The following is a 13198-nucleotide window of genomic DNA, read 5'->3' on the forward strand; positions in this document are numbered from 1 at the left end:
AGAGATGGAAATTGTGGAGGCTCTGGCCACATTCTTCCAATCCTCCTAGATATGGGGACGGTGCCAGTGGACTGGAGGATTGCAAATGTTACACCCCTGTTCAAAAATGGGGAGATTGATAAAGCCGACAATACAGGCCAGTCAGCCTAATGTCAGTGGTGGGGAAACTTTTAGAGATAGTCCGGGACAAAATTAATTGGCACTTGGAAAAGTATGGGTTAATAAATAAAAGTCAGCACAGATTTGTTAAAGGAAAACCATGTTTGACTAACTTGATTGAGTTCTTTGATGAAGTAATGGAGAGTGTTGATGAGGGTAGTGCGGTTACATATGAATTAAGAGCAGGAGTAGGTCATTCGGCCCTTCGAGCCTGCTCTGCCATTTGATAAGATCATGGCTGATCTGATTGTCACCTCAACCCTACTTTCCCATCTACCGACTATAACCTTTGACTCCCTATTTAATCAGGAATCTATCTAACTCAGCTTTAAAAATATTCAATGACCCTGCCTCCATCGCATCGCCACTGATGTTGAGTGTATGGACTTTCAAAACGCATTTGATAAAGTACCACACAATAGACTTGTTAGCAAAATTAAAGGACAGTGGCAGTGTGGATACAAAATTGGCTAAGGGACAGAAAGCAGAGAGTAGTGGTGAACGGTTGTTTTTCAGACTGGAGGGAAGTATACAGTGGTGTTCCTCAGGGGACAGTATTAGGAAAACTGCTCTTTTTGATATATATTAATGGCCTGGACTTAGAGCATAAGAAATAGGAGCAGGAGTAGACCATGCGGCCCCTCGAGCCTGCTCCGCCATTCAGTAAGATCATGGCTGATCTTCCACCTTGGTATAGAGGGTATAATTTCAAAGTTTGCAGATGACACGAAACTCAGAAATGTAGTAAACAATGTGGAGGATAGTAACAGACTTCAGAGGAACCTGGGAGTGAATGTACACAAATCTTTGAAGGCGGCAGGACAAGTTGAGAAGGCTGTTTTTAAAAAAAAAAAATGCACAATGGATCCTGGGCTTTATTAATAGAGACATAGAATACAAAAGCAAGGAAGTTATGCTAAACCTTTATAAAACACTGGTTAGGCCTTAGCTGGAATATTGTGTTCAGTTCTGGGCACCACACTTTAGGAAGGTTGTCAAAGCCTTAGAGAGGGTGCAAAAGAGGTTTACTAGAATGGTGCCAGGGACGAGGGACTTCAGTTATGTGGAGGTGACTGGAGAAGCTGGGTTTGTTTTCCTTAGAACAGAGAAGGTTAAAGGGAAATTTGATAGACGTGTTCAAAATAATGAAGGGTTTTGACAGAGTAAATAAGGAGAAACTGTTTCCAGTGGCAGAAGGGTCGGTAACCAGAGGACACAGATTTAAGGTGATTGGCAAAAGAGCCAGAGGCGACGTGAGGAAACATTTTTTTACGCCTCGTGTTGTAATGATCGGGATTGCACTGCCTGAAAGGGTGGTGGAAGCAGATTCAGTAGTAACTTTCAAAAGGGAGTTGAATAAATACTTGAAGGGGAAAAATTTGCAGGGTTATGAGGAAAGAGCAGGGGAGTGAGATTAATTAGATAGCACCTTCAAAGAGCAGGCACGATGGCCCGAACGGCGGCCTCCTGTGCTGTACCTGCTATGATACTATGTGAGGCCCCTCTGAGACGTTTCTTTTTGAGGCTAAAGTCCTGTCACTTATTTAGGTGTAAACCTGTGTCTACCTCTTGGTGGCTCAGTAGTTTAAAAAAAAAGTATTCCTTTGACATCTGACCCAGACTTGCCCTTCACAACCTTGAACTTATGCCCCCTCACCCTACTGCCTTGGTGTATCTGAAAATATTGTTTAGAATATGCTTTGTCTCATTAAATGTCATATATATCTCTAAGATCTCCTCTTAGATGTTGCTTGGAGTTGAGAAGAGACGAAAGGAAGTGGTCTGATAATGGAAAATGGTTAAAGAATGAGCTAGTTGTGTATTTCCTGATATTGTGGTGAATTGTTATTGTGGGCCCTATCACTCTCATGTTGATTATTTTGCTAATCATGAACGTTTAATGTAATGCAATAATAAAGGACACTGCTGTTTTTTTTAAAAAGTCACTTAGGTAAACCGTTATGAGATCCTTGACTACAGTTTCGAATACACATCCTATCCACTGGAAATGTTCAAGATTGTTTTTTCAGAATTGTTCTTTCAAATTGTATGTTGCCTGTAAATAGTCCAAATGACTTTCATCCAAGTTGGAGTGAAAGTTAACAATGAATTTTAGGATCAATTGGAAATTGTTCATAAAATCAACTCTTAAATAATTAATTTGTCCAGGAATAATTCTGAGAAAACCACTCAAAACCTAATCGCCCAAAATGTTCAACTGTGGGTAGAACTGAAAAATAAGAAGGGAGAGATCACTTTGATAGGATTGTACTACAGACCCCCAAATAGTCAACGGGAAATTGAGGAGCAAATATGTAAGGAGATTACAGACAGCTGCAAGAAAAATAGGGTGGTAATAGTAGGGGACTTTAACTTTCCCAACATTGACTGGGACAGCCATAGCATTAGGGGCTTGGATGGAGAGAAATTTGTTGTGTATTCAGGAGGAATTTCTCATTCAGTATGTGGATGGCCCGACTAGAGAGGGGGCAAAACTTGACCTCCTCTTGGGAAATAAGGAAGGGCAGGTGACAGAAGTGTTAGTGAGGGATCGCTTTGGGACCAGTGATCATAATTCCATTAGTTTTAAGATAGCTATGGAGAATGATAGGTCTGGCCCAAAAGTTAAAATTCTAAATTGGGGAAAGGCCAATTTTGATGGTATTAGACAGGAACTTTCAGAAGTTGATTGGGAGAGTCTGTTGGCAGGCAAAGGGACGTCTGGTAAGTGGGAGGCTTTCAAAAGTGTGTTAACCAGGGTTCAGGGTAAGCACATTCCTTATAAAGTGAAGGGCAAGGCTGGTAGAAGTAGGGAACCTTGGATGACTCGGGAGATTGAGGCCCTAGTCAAAAAGAAGAAGGAGGCATATGACATGCATAGACAGCTGGGATCAAGTGGATCCCTTGAAGAGTATAGAGATTGCCGGAGTAGAGTTAAGAGAGAAATCAGGAGGGCAAAAAGGGGACATGAGATTGCTTTGGCAGATAAGGCAAAGGAGAATCCAAAGAGCTTCTACAAATACGTAAAGGGCAAAAGAGTAACTAGGGAGAGAGTAGGGCCTCTTAAGGATCAACAAGGTCATCCATGTGCGGAACCACAAGAGATGGGAGAGATCCTAAATGAATATTTCACATCGGTATTTACGGTTGAGAAAGGCATGGATGTTGGGGAACTTGGGGAGATAAATAGTGATGTCTTGAGGAGTGTATATATTACAGAGAGGGAGGCGCTGGAAGTCTTAACGCGCATCAAGGTAGATAAATCTCCGGGACCTGATGAAATGTATCCCAGGACGTTATGGGAGGTTAGGGAGGAAATTGCGGGTCCCCTAGCAGAGATATTTGAATCATCGACAGCTACAGGTGAGGTGCCTGAAGATTGGAGGGTAGCAAATGTTGTGCCTTTGTTTAAGAAGGGCGGCAGGGAAAAGCCTGGGAACTACAGACCAGTGAGCCTGACATCTGTAGTGGGTAAGTTGTTAGAGGGTATTCTGAGGGACAGAATCTACAGGCATTTGGAGAGGCAGGGACTAATTAGGAACAGTCAGCATGGTTTTGTGAGAGGAAAATCATGTCTCACGAATTTGATTGAGTTTTTTGAAGGGGTAACCAAGAAGATAGATGAGGGCTGTGCAGTAGACGTGGTCTACATGGACTTTAGCAAAGCCTTTGACAAGATACCGCATGGTAGGTTGTTACATAAGGTTAAATCTCACGGGATCCAAGGTGAGGTAGCCAATTGGATACAAAATTGGATTGAAGACAGAGGGTGGTTGTAGAGGGTTGTTTTTCAAACTGGAGGCCTGTGACCAGCGGTGTGCCTCAGGGATCGGTGCTGGGTCCGCTGTTGTTTGTTATTTATATTAATGATTTGGATGAGAATTTAGGAGGCATGGTTAGTAAGTTTGCAGATGACACCAAGATTGGTGGCATTGTGGACAGTGAAGAAGGTTATCTAGGATTGCAACGGGATCTTGATAAATTGGGCCAGTGGGCTGATGAATGGCAGATGGAGTTTAATTTAGATAAATGTGAGGTGATGCATTTTGGCAGATCGAATCGGGCCAGGACCTACTCCGTTAATGGTAGGGCGTTGGGGAGAGTTATAGAACAAAGAGATCTAGGAGTACAGGTTCATAGCTCCTTGAAAGTGGAGTCACAGGTGGATAGGGTGGTGAAGAAGGCATTCGGCATGCTTGGTTTCATTGGTCAGAACATTGAATACAGGAGTTGGGATGTCTTGTTGAAGTTGTACAAGACATTAGTAAGGCCACACTTGGAATACTGTGTACAGTTCTGGTCACCCTATTATAGAAAGGATATTATTAAACTAGAAAGAGTGCAGAAAAGATTTACTAGGATGCTACCGGGACTTGATGGTTTGACTTATAGGGAGAGGTTGGATAGACTGAGACTTTTTTCCCTGGAGAGTAGGAGGTTTAGGGGTGATCTTATAGAAGTCTACAAAATAATGAGGGGCATAGATAAGGTAGATAGTCAAAATCTTTTCCCAAAGGTAGGGGAGTCTATAATGAGGGGGCATAGATTTAAGGTGAGAGGGGAGAGATACAAAAGGGTCCAGAGGGGCAATTTTTTCACTCAAAGGGTGGTGAGTGTCTGGAACGAGCTGCCAGAGGCAGTAGTAGAGGCGGGTACAATTTTGTCTTTTAAAAAGCATTTGGACAGTTACATGGGTAAGATGGGTATAGAGGGATATGGGCCAAGTGCAGGCAACTGGCACTAGCTTAGTGGTATAAACTGGGCGACATGGACATGTTGGGCCGAAAGGCCTGTTTCCATGTTGTAAACTTCTATGATTCTAACTTTTATTAAAAAAAAAATTCAACTGACAGTTGAATATGTAATTTTTTGGGACGTTCCTGTGGAATTTCAGTTTGAGCCTCTAAGCAGTTCAGGTGGTTTTTAAACTGAGAAGTTCCCTGGTTTTTTCCCCTTTGTTGTATTAAATACATTTTAAATGGACAGTTTCTGAGGAAAGTTGCTGAAATTTTTGCTTCAAATCCTTTTAACTAGGTCGAGAGATGGGACTTTCTTCACTATATCGTCCACAGATGGATACTGCTCCTTTATCACGTTCGAGAAAGATGAATTAGGTGTCCCTCTGAAAGAAAAGCCAGTGCTCTCCATGCAGACCCCGAGCATCTCCGAGAAGAAGCTGAAGAAGGGTCAAGCAAACAGGATGACTCCTGTAACCGCAAAGCAGACAGAGTGCAGCACTCCCAACAGAAATGTGGATCAAAATGACTCTGCTACCCCTACTCAGCTGAAAGCACCCGCAGCAGCAATCCCTGCTAAAGAGCCCCCCAGTACTCCTCTCTCTACCAGAGCTTCTCCAGCCTTATCGGACACAAAACCTCTCCAGGCTGCTGCTCAGGGCAACAAAACCGCTCAGTCCAGGAGGATCACTTTGAATACGCTGGAGGCCTGGAGTAAACCCAACAATGCACCAGTGACCAGGTAAAGCTGAACCGCAGCTCAAGTGAGAAAACATTAATCGTAACTCCCCACTGTTCTTACGGTCACTTCCCTCAACTTCTTTCCTACTTCTTATTGAGGTCAACTGCTCGAAAGCGCCTTGGGCGATTTTTTTTTTTTGTTATGTGAAAGGCAAAATTTTTTTTTTTATTCGTTCATGGGATGTGGGCGTCGCTGGCGAGGCCAGCATTTATTGCCCATCCCTAATAGCCCTTCAGTACGTGGTGGTGAGCCGCCATCTTGAACCGCTGCAGTCCGTGTGGTGAAGGTTCTCCCACAGTGCTGTTAGGTAGGGAGTTCCAGGATTTTGACCCAGCAACGATGAAGGAACGGCGATATATTTCCAAGTCGGGATGGCGTGTGACTTGAAGGGGATCGTGCAGGTGGTGTTGTTCCCATATGCCTGCTGCCCTTGTCCTTCTAGGTGGTAGAGGTCGCGGGTTTGGGAGGTGCTGCCGAAGAAGCCTTGGCAAGTTGCTGCAGTGCATCCTGTGGATGGTACATACTGCAGCCACAGTGCGCCGGTGGTGAAGGGAGTGAATGTTTAGGGTGGTGGATGGGGTGCCAATCAAGCGGGCTGATTTTTCCTGGATGGTGTCGAGCTTCTTGAGTGTTGTTGGAGCTGCACTCATCCAGGCAAGTGGAGAGTATTCCATCACACTCCTGACTTGTGCCTTGTCGATGGTGGAAAGGCTTTGGGGAGTCAGGAGATGAGTCACTCGCCGCAGAATACCCAGCCTCTGACCTGCTTTTGTAGCCACAGTATTTACGTGGCTGGTCCAGTTAAGTTTCTGGTCAATGGTAACCCCCAGAATGTTGATGGTGGGGGATTCGGCGATGTTAATGCCGTTGAATGTCAAGGGGAGATGGTTAGACTCTCTTGGAGATGGTCATTGAATTGGCTGAAGACTGGCTTCTATGATGGTGGGGATATCGGGAGGAGGCCGAGATGGATCATCCGCTCGGCACTTCTGGCTGAAGATGATTGCAAACGCTTCAGCCTTGCCTTTTGCACTCATGCTGGACTCTGCCTTCATCGAGGATGGGGATGTTCACGGAGCCTCCTCCTCCCGTTAGTTATTTAATTGTCCACCACCATTCACGACTGGATGTGGCAGGACTGCAGAGCTTTGATCTGATCTGTTGGTTGTGGAATCGCTTAGCTCTGTCTACAGCATGTTGTTTCTGCTGTTTAGCATGCATGTAATCCTGTGTTTTAGCTTCATCAGGTTGGCACCTCAATTTTAGGTATGCATAGTGCTGCTCCTGGCATGCTCTTCTACACTCTTCATTGAACCAGGGCTGATCCCCTGGCTAGTTGGTAATGGTAGAGTGAGGAATATGCCGGGCCATGAGGTTACAGATTGTGCTGGAATGCAATTCTGCTGCTGGCCCACAGTGCCTCATGGATGTCCAGTTTGAACTGCTAGATCTGTTCTGAATCTATCCCATTTAGCACGGTGGTAGTGCCACACAACACGTTGGATGGTGTCCTCAGTGCGAAGACGGGACTTCGTCTCCACGAGGACTGTGCGACGGTCACTCCTACCAATACTGTCATGGACAGATGCATCTGCGACAGGTAGATTGGTGAGGATGAGGTCAAGTAGATTTTTCCCTCGTGTTGGTTCATTCACCACTTGCTGCAGGCCCAGTCTAGCAGCTATGTCCTTCAGGACTTGGCCAGCTTGGTGATGGACATTGAAGTCCCCCACCCATAGTATATTTTGTGCCCTTGCTACCCTCAGTGCTTCCTTCAAGTTGTGCTTAACATGGATGAGGACTGATTCATCAGCTGAGGGAGAGCGGTAGGTGGTAATCTGCAGGAGATTTCCTTGCCCATGTTTGACCTGATATCAAGAGATTTCATGGGGTCCGGAGTCAATGTTGAGGACTCCCAGGGCCACTCCCTGACTTTATACCACTGTGCCACCACCTCTAGTCGGTCTGTCCGGCCGGTGGGACAGGACATACCCAGGTATGGTGATGGAGGAGTCTGGGACGTTGGCTGAAAGCTATCATTCTGTGAGGTGAGGTGAGAGTGACTGCCCTTGACATCAAGGCAGCATTTGACCGAGTGTGGCACCAAGGAGCCCTAGTAAAACTGAAATCAATGGGAATCGGGGAAAACTCTCCAGTGGCTGGAGTCATACCTAGCACAAAGGAAGATGGTAGTGGTTGTTGGAGGCCAATCATCTCAGCCCCAGGACATTGCTGCAGAAGTTCCTCAGGGCAGTGTCCTAGGCCCAACCATCTTCAGCTGCTTCATCAATGACCTTCCCTCCATCATAAGGTCAGAAATGGGGATGTTCGCTGATGACTGCACAGTGTTCAGTTCCATTCGCAACCCCTCAAATAATGAAGCAGTCCGAGTCCGCATGCAGCAAGACCTGGACAACATCCAGGCTTGGGCTCATAAGTGGCAAGTAACATTCATGCCAGATAAGTGCCAGGCAATGACCATCTCCAACAAGAGAGAGTCTAACCACCTCCCCTTGACATTCAACGGCATTACCATCGCCGAATCCCCCACCATCAACATCCTGGGGGTCACCATTGACCAGAAACTGAACTGGACCAGCCACATAAATACTGTGGCTACGAGAGCAGGTCAGAGGCTGGGTATTCTACGGCGAGTGACTCACCTCCTGACTCCCGAAAGCCTTTCCACCATCTACAAGGCACAAGTCAGGAGTGTGATGGAATACTCTCCACTTGCCTGGATGAGTGCAGCTCCAACAACACTCAAGAAGCTCGACACCATCCAAGATAAAGCAGCCCGCTTGATTGGCACCCCATCCACCACCCTAAACATTCACTCCCTTCACCACCGGCGCACTTTGGCTGCAGTGTGTACCATCCACAGGATGCACTGCAGCAACTCGCCAAGGCTTCTTCGACAGCACCTCCCAAACCCGCGACCTCTACCACCTGGAAGGACAAGAGCAGCAGGCACATGGGAACAACACCACCTGCACGTTCCCCTCCAAGTCACACACCATCCCGACTTGGAAATATATCGCCGTTCCTTCATTGTCGCTGGGTCAAAATCCTGGAACTCCCTTCCTAACAGCACTGTGGGAGAACCGTCACCACACGGACTGCAGCGGTTCAAGAAGGCGGCTCACCACCACCTTCTCGAGGGCAATTAGAGATGGGCAATAAATGCTGGCCTTGCCAGCGACGCCAACATCCCGTGAACAAATTTAAAAAAAAAATATGGCTATGTCAGGCTGTTGCTTGACTAGTCTGTGGGACAGCTCTCCCAATTTTGGCACAAGTCCCCAGATGTTAGTCAGGAGGACTTTGCAGGGTCGACTGGGCTTGCTTTGCCTTTGTCGTGTCCGGTGCCTAGTGATCCGAAGCTGGGTGGTCCGTCCGGCTTTATTCTTATTGTGACTTTCCGTAACAAGATAATACAACTGAGTGACTTGCTAGGCCATTTCAGAAGGCAGTTAAGAATGAACCACATTGCTGTGGGTCTGGAGTCACATATAGGCCAGACCGGATAAGGATGGCAGGTTTCTTTCCCTAAAGGATATTAGTGAACCAGATGGGTTTTTACGACAATCCGGTAGTTTCATGGCCACCATTACTGATACTAGTTTTTTTTATTCCAGTTGTTATTTAATTGATTGAATTTAAATTCGCCATATAAATGTAAGTGTTAGATTGGCATTTATGTCCACTGCTGATCTTAGCTAGAGGCAGGAGGGGGGAGGGGGAAAGGCAGGACGAGTAACAGTGAGGTTCACTCTAGCTCTGCTGCTCCAGCATGGCAGCTGCTGGTAGAAAAGCATTCGAAGAGTCCATTTTTCTTGCCTGCTTTCTCTAGTCTAGGGAGGGGAAATGACTGAAAATGTGAGAGAATGGGAGAATAAATATATTGCCAGATCTATTTGAATTTGGTTTCACAATTTGCTTGTACCATACCCGCTATACAATCATATCCTCTGTACTCTACGTAGCTGCTGATGGGAGAAGACTGCCTGTGTGTGCACGATCCACCAGAGACTAAGGGCACACCCCACCCACCACCATCGGGCTTTTAAACAATATTGTGCTGACTGGCACTTCAATCGGCTCCACATTTCAAAGGAGCAGGGCAAACGGAGCTTGGGACAGCTGCATGCAGCATAGTAGCACCGTGCAATGCCTACTGACCCATGTCTGTTTCTTAGAACCGACTGAAGAAAGGAAGTCGTGAAGAGGAGCTGTTTTGGTCTTGAAGTTTTGTGCATTTTGTGATGGTCGGCTGGTTATGCTGTGCTTTTGTATTTCTGGGTGCTTTCAGTCAAAACCTCTGACTCTTTCCTAGGCGAATCTCACTGACTCCTGTGAACCCAAGTTCATCCCAGGTGACAGCAACACCACCCTCAACACAAACAGAAAAAGTAGCACGTGGTGAGTATGTGATTCCATGGTGAATGTGATTCTCTTTGGCCAGCAACCAACCAAACTTGAAGCATGGCCTTTATCATTGAAACTCTTAAGAGCAGCTGGCTCCAGTTGAAATTCTAGCACCAGCGTGGGACTGATGAGCCAAATGGCAGTTTCCTGTGCTGTAATTTCAATGATTGTGATTTTTTTTTGTCATATGTTGATCAAAGTGGTTAAGACTATATTTAACTTTCGGAATAGTGTTCCAGAAAATGCTTTAAAATAGTCTAATCAAACTCGGGTCAGGCTACTTTGTTTTAAATCTACGGTACCTGGGTAATTTGTTCAATGCCTGGTGTATGCCGAGTTAGCTGCTTTCAGTCAGGGTAGTGGTGTATGACTGGCCCCCACTTCCCTGGACTGTGAAAGGGAAAATGAATCAGCCAGAGTTCCTCCTCCTGACCATGCTGCAACATGCTAGTGTGTGGTTCAGATGAGGACAGGCTTGGGCCGGGATGCCTGCTGACGTTCACTGTCACAGTTCACATATGAAAAGTGGCCACGTTGATGAGATACTGGAGAGCAGCTGGTGCCTGATGAGAGTCACTGGTAGTGGTGGTGGGAGAGAGAGAGAGAGAAAGAGTCGAAAGGGAGAAACTGTGGTATTGGCGGGGGCTGGGGAGGGGAAGGGGAAGTTGCAGGAATTTAGTTTTTGAGGTTGGAATAATTAGACGCGGATGCAGCAGCTCTGCCTGAACCCATCCAGGCAATCTTTAATCACGTACCTTAGTTTGGGGAGGAGCCCTTCTGTTGAAACACTTCTTACAGCTGCTGGAAGGAAATGGATGTTTCAACGGAAGGACTCTCCAAAACAAGTTATGTGAAGAAAGAATTCCTGTGTGGGTTCAAGAATAAATTTTCTCCTTGGGTAAAGCTGTCATTGAGTTTTCTCCACCACCTTGAGGGCATTATCTCCTTGCTGGGATATGGTTCCATCGATGCTGGGTGCTCTCCAGTTGTTTGCTGAAGTAGCTGTTATTCGCGTTGTGGCCTTGATGGAGAGTGTCGCCAGGTTATTCGACTGGGGAGGCATTGTAGCAGAGTTCTGTCCTTATCTGACATCGACGTGTGTGCACTTCTTTGTTGGGCCAAAGTTACACTTTATAATTACAAAAAATGTTTTAAATGTTTTAGAGAGACCTTCTCCATCAAATGATCCTTCTTGCAAGTCACCAGATGCTAAACGCTCCAGATCTGAAAATACACAGAGCCTCAGTCCCACTGCTTTGGGTAATGTGAAAACCGAATGATGATTGCGGGAAGAACAGTGTGCAATCTGATAACAAATGAACATTGCTCGGACCCTTTTTAAAACATGTTCTTTGTATAAAATTCTGTAACGTGATCTGTTTTGGTGTGATGCTTAGATGTATATGTGAGCTGGAAATTACATTGTAAGTCATGTATAGGACCTTTAATTTCCTGTTTTTTTTGTTACAGGTTTAAATGTGTCATAATGTCCTCTCCGCATTGGTGGTATTAGGCTGTTTCTGAATGTGAATAGTCCTGTTTTAGTTAATCATTGTACAAAGTATGAATTATGTCTTTAAAAAAATTAAAAGCTTTTTCTGTTTAAGTGCTGGTGGAAATGTGCATTTGATATTCCAATTCTCTAAGAAAAGATTTAACTTTATGTAGTGCCTTAATTGCATCTCAGTTATATCTTCCATGTTTCACATATACTTTGAAGTGCAGTGACTGATATGTGGGCAAATGCGGCAGCCATTTTATGCACAGTAAGATCCCACAAACAGCAATAAGATGAATGATCAGATAACCTGCCCAGCAATGTCAGTTAATAAGTGAACTCAAAGCTGCACTACATTCCCATTCCAAAGCAATGTTTTAAAATGAAACTGAGTGATACAATTATTGATGCTGCTTTGTGTTTTGCTATGTATTGTTTGGGTGTAGATTTATAGCTGCACTTCCCAGTGTGGTGAGCTGTTACTGAGAGTGTTGCAAGGTGAAAACCAGTGACTTCGTCCTCCCCCCTTCCCCCCCTCCTACCAGCAAGTTGTCCCAGGTTTCAGAACTACCAGTAGCTGACTCATAAGTATAGGAGCAGATTTGCAAGTATTGTCCTTTTTTGGGGTGTGGGTTAGGAAAAGGGGCAAAAATCATTTAGAGCTATAAATAAGGCTACATTAATGCTGGGTAACCTTTTGAGGAATACAGTAATATCTTGTGAAAGAGAAAATTAAACTGCAGCAATTTAAGGGCATGAAATGATACTGCTGCACAGTATTCCAATACTGGCAAGAATCAGAAGGATGAGGCACATAATTAGGGAATAAGAATGGGCAAAAAAGGAAACCTGGAGCCAAAATACTAATTTGAGGGAAACAATATGGTGGAGCATTTCTTGGGTTATTAAAATTGTTTATTATTGGTAAGTTGCCTGTTGTTAGGGTTAAATCTGACTGGGAACTTCTACTGCAGTGCAAGCAATGATGGCCACGTGTTGACTGTTATCCTTGCTGCTGCTCTCTCCGACTTTCTCTGAAGACCATGATACCTCACCATGTCAAAAAGATGTGTTATCCCCTTCTCATTAATTGGACTCCAGTGCTAAGAAATCTGGGGGGGGAGGGGAACGCAGCAACAGCCACGCAGGACTGCTGAACCCCTGAAATTCAGGAAGCTGCCAGTCTGAGCAAAAACAGCTGAAGCAAGTTGGAACCTGGTCTCTAGGAGGCCAGGGGCAGGCAGTAGCATGTGGAGCCAAGAAAGTTGCAGCATAGCAGCCCCTTGCACTACATGAACGTTACAAACAAGATTTTATTTTTTAGCTTGTTTTCAGGATGTGGGTGTCCACAATGCAGACTAGATTCACATATAACCAGACTGGCTAGGTGTGTCAGATTCACTTCCTTTCCTTCACTGTCCTGCAAGCACCCACGCCATGGGGGTAATTTTGACTTTGGGTGTTAGTGTAAAGCGGCCGATATCGATTCATTCGCCTGTTATACATCTATCCCGGTTTTACTTTTTGGAAATGAAAATCAGACGAAATGTATAACTGGGCAGGATCGATATCGTCCAGTCAAAATTACCCGTAAGAAGTTCCCATGCAAAGCTGTGGAAGACCTATAAGTGCGTT

The 13198-nt window shown here is 45.2% G+C and overlaps 1 protein-coding gene across 2 annotated transcripts in view; it reads left to right on the plus strand.

Moving 5' to 3' along the window:
* The window catches only part of chaf1b (chromatin assembly factor 1, subunit B), a 48638-nt gene extending 36987 nt beyond the window's left edge, over positions 1 to 11651 (plus strand). For both annotated transcript variants that reach the window (XM_067992378.1, XM_067992379.1), the window contains exons 12-14: positions 5194 to 5637; positions 9974 to 10059; positions 11230 to 11651. In XM_067992378.1, coding sequence (XP_067848479.1) covers positions 5194 to 5637; positions 9974 to 10059; positions 11230 to 11345 — 646 coding nt within the window. In that variant the 3' untranslated portion in view covers positions 11346 to 11651. The remainder of the gene's footprint in view (positions 1 to 5193; positions 5638 to 9973; positions 10060 to 11229) is intronic.
* The last annotated feature ends 1547 nt before the right edge of the window (positions 11652 to 13198 follow it).

This window comes from Heptranchias perlo, chromosome 11 (genome assembly GCF_035084215.1).
Source record: "Heptranchias perlo isolate sHepPer1 chromosome 11, sHepPer1.hap1, whole genome shotgun sequence".
Lineage (NCBI taxonomy): Eukaryota > Metazoa > Chordata > Chondrichthyes > Hexanchiformes > Hexanchidae > Heptranchias > Heptranchias perlo.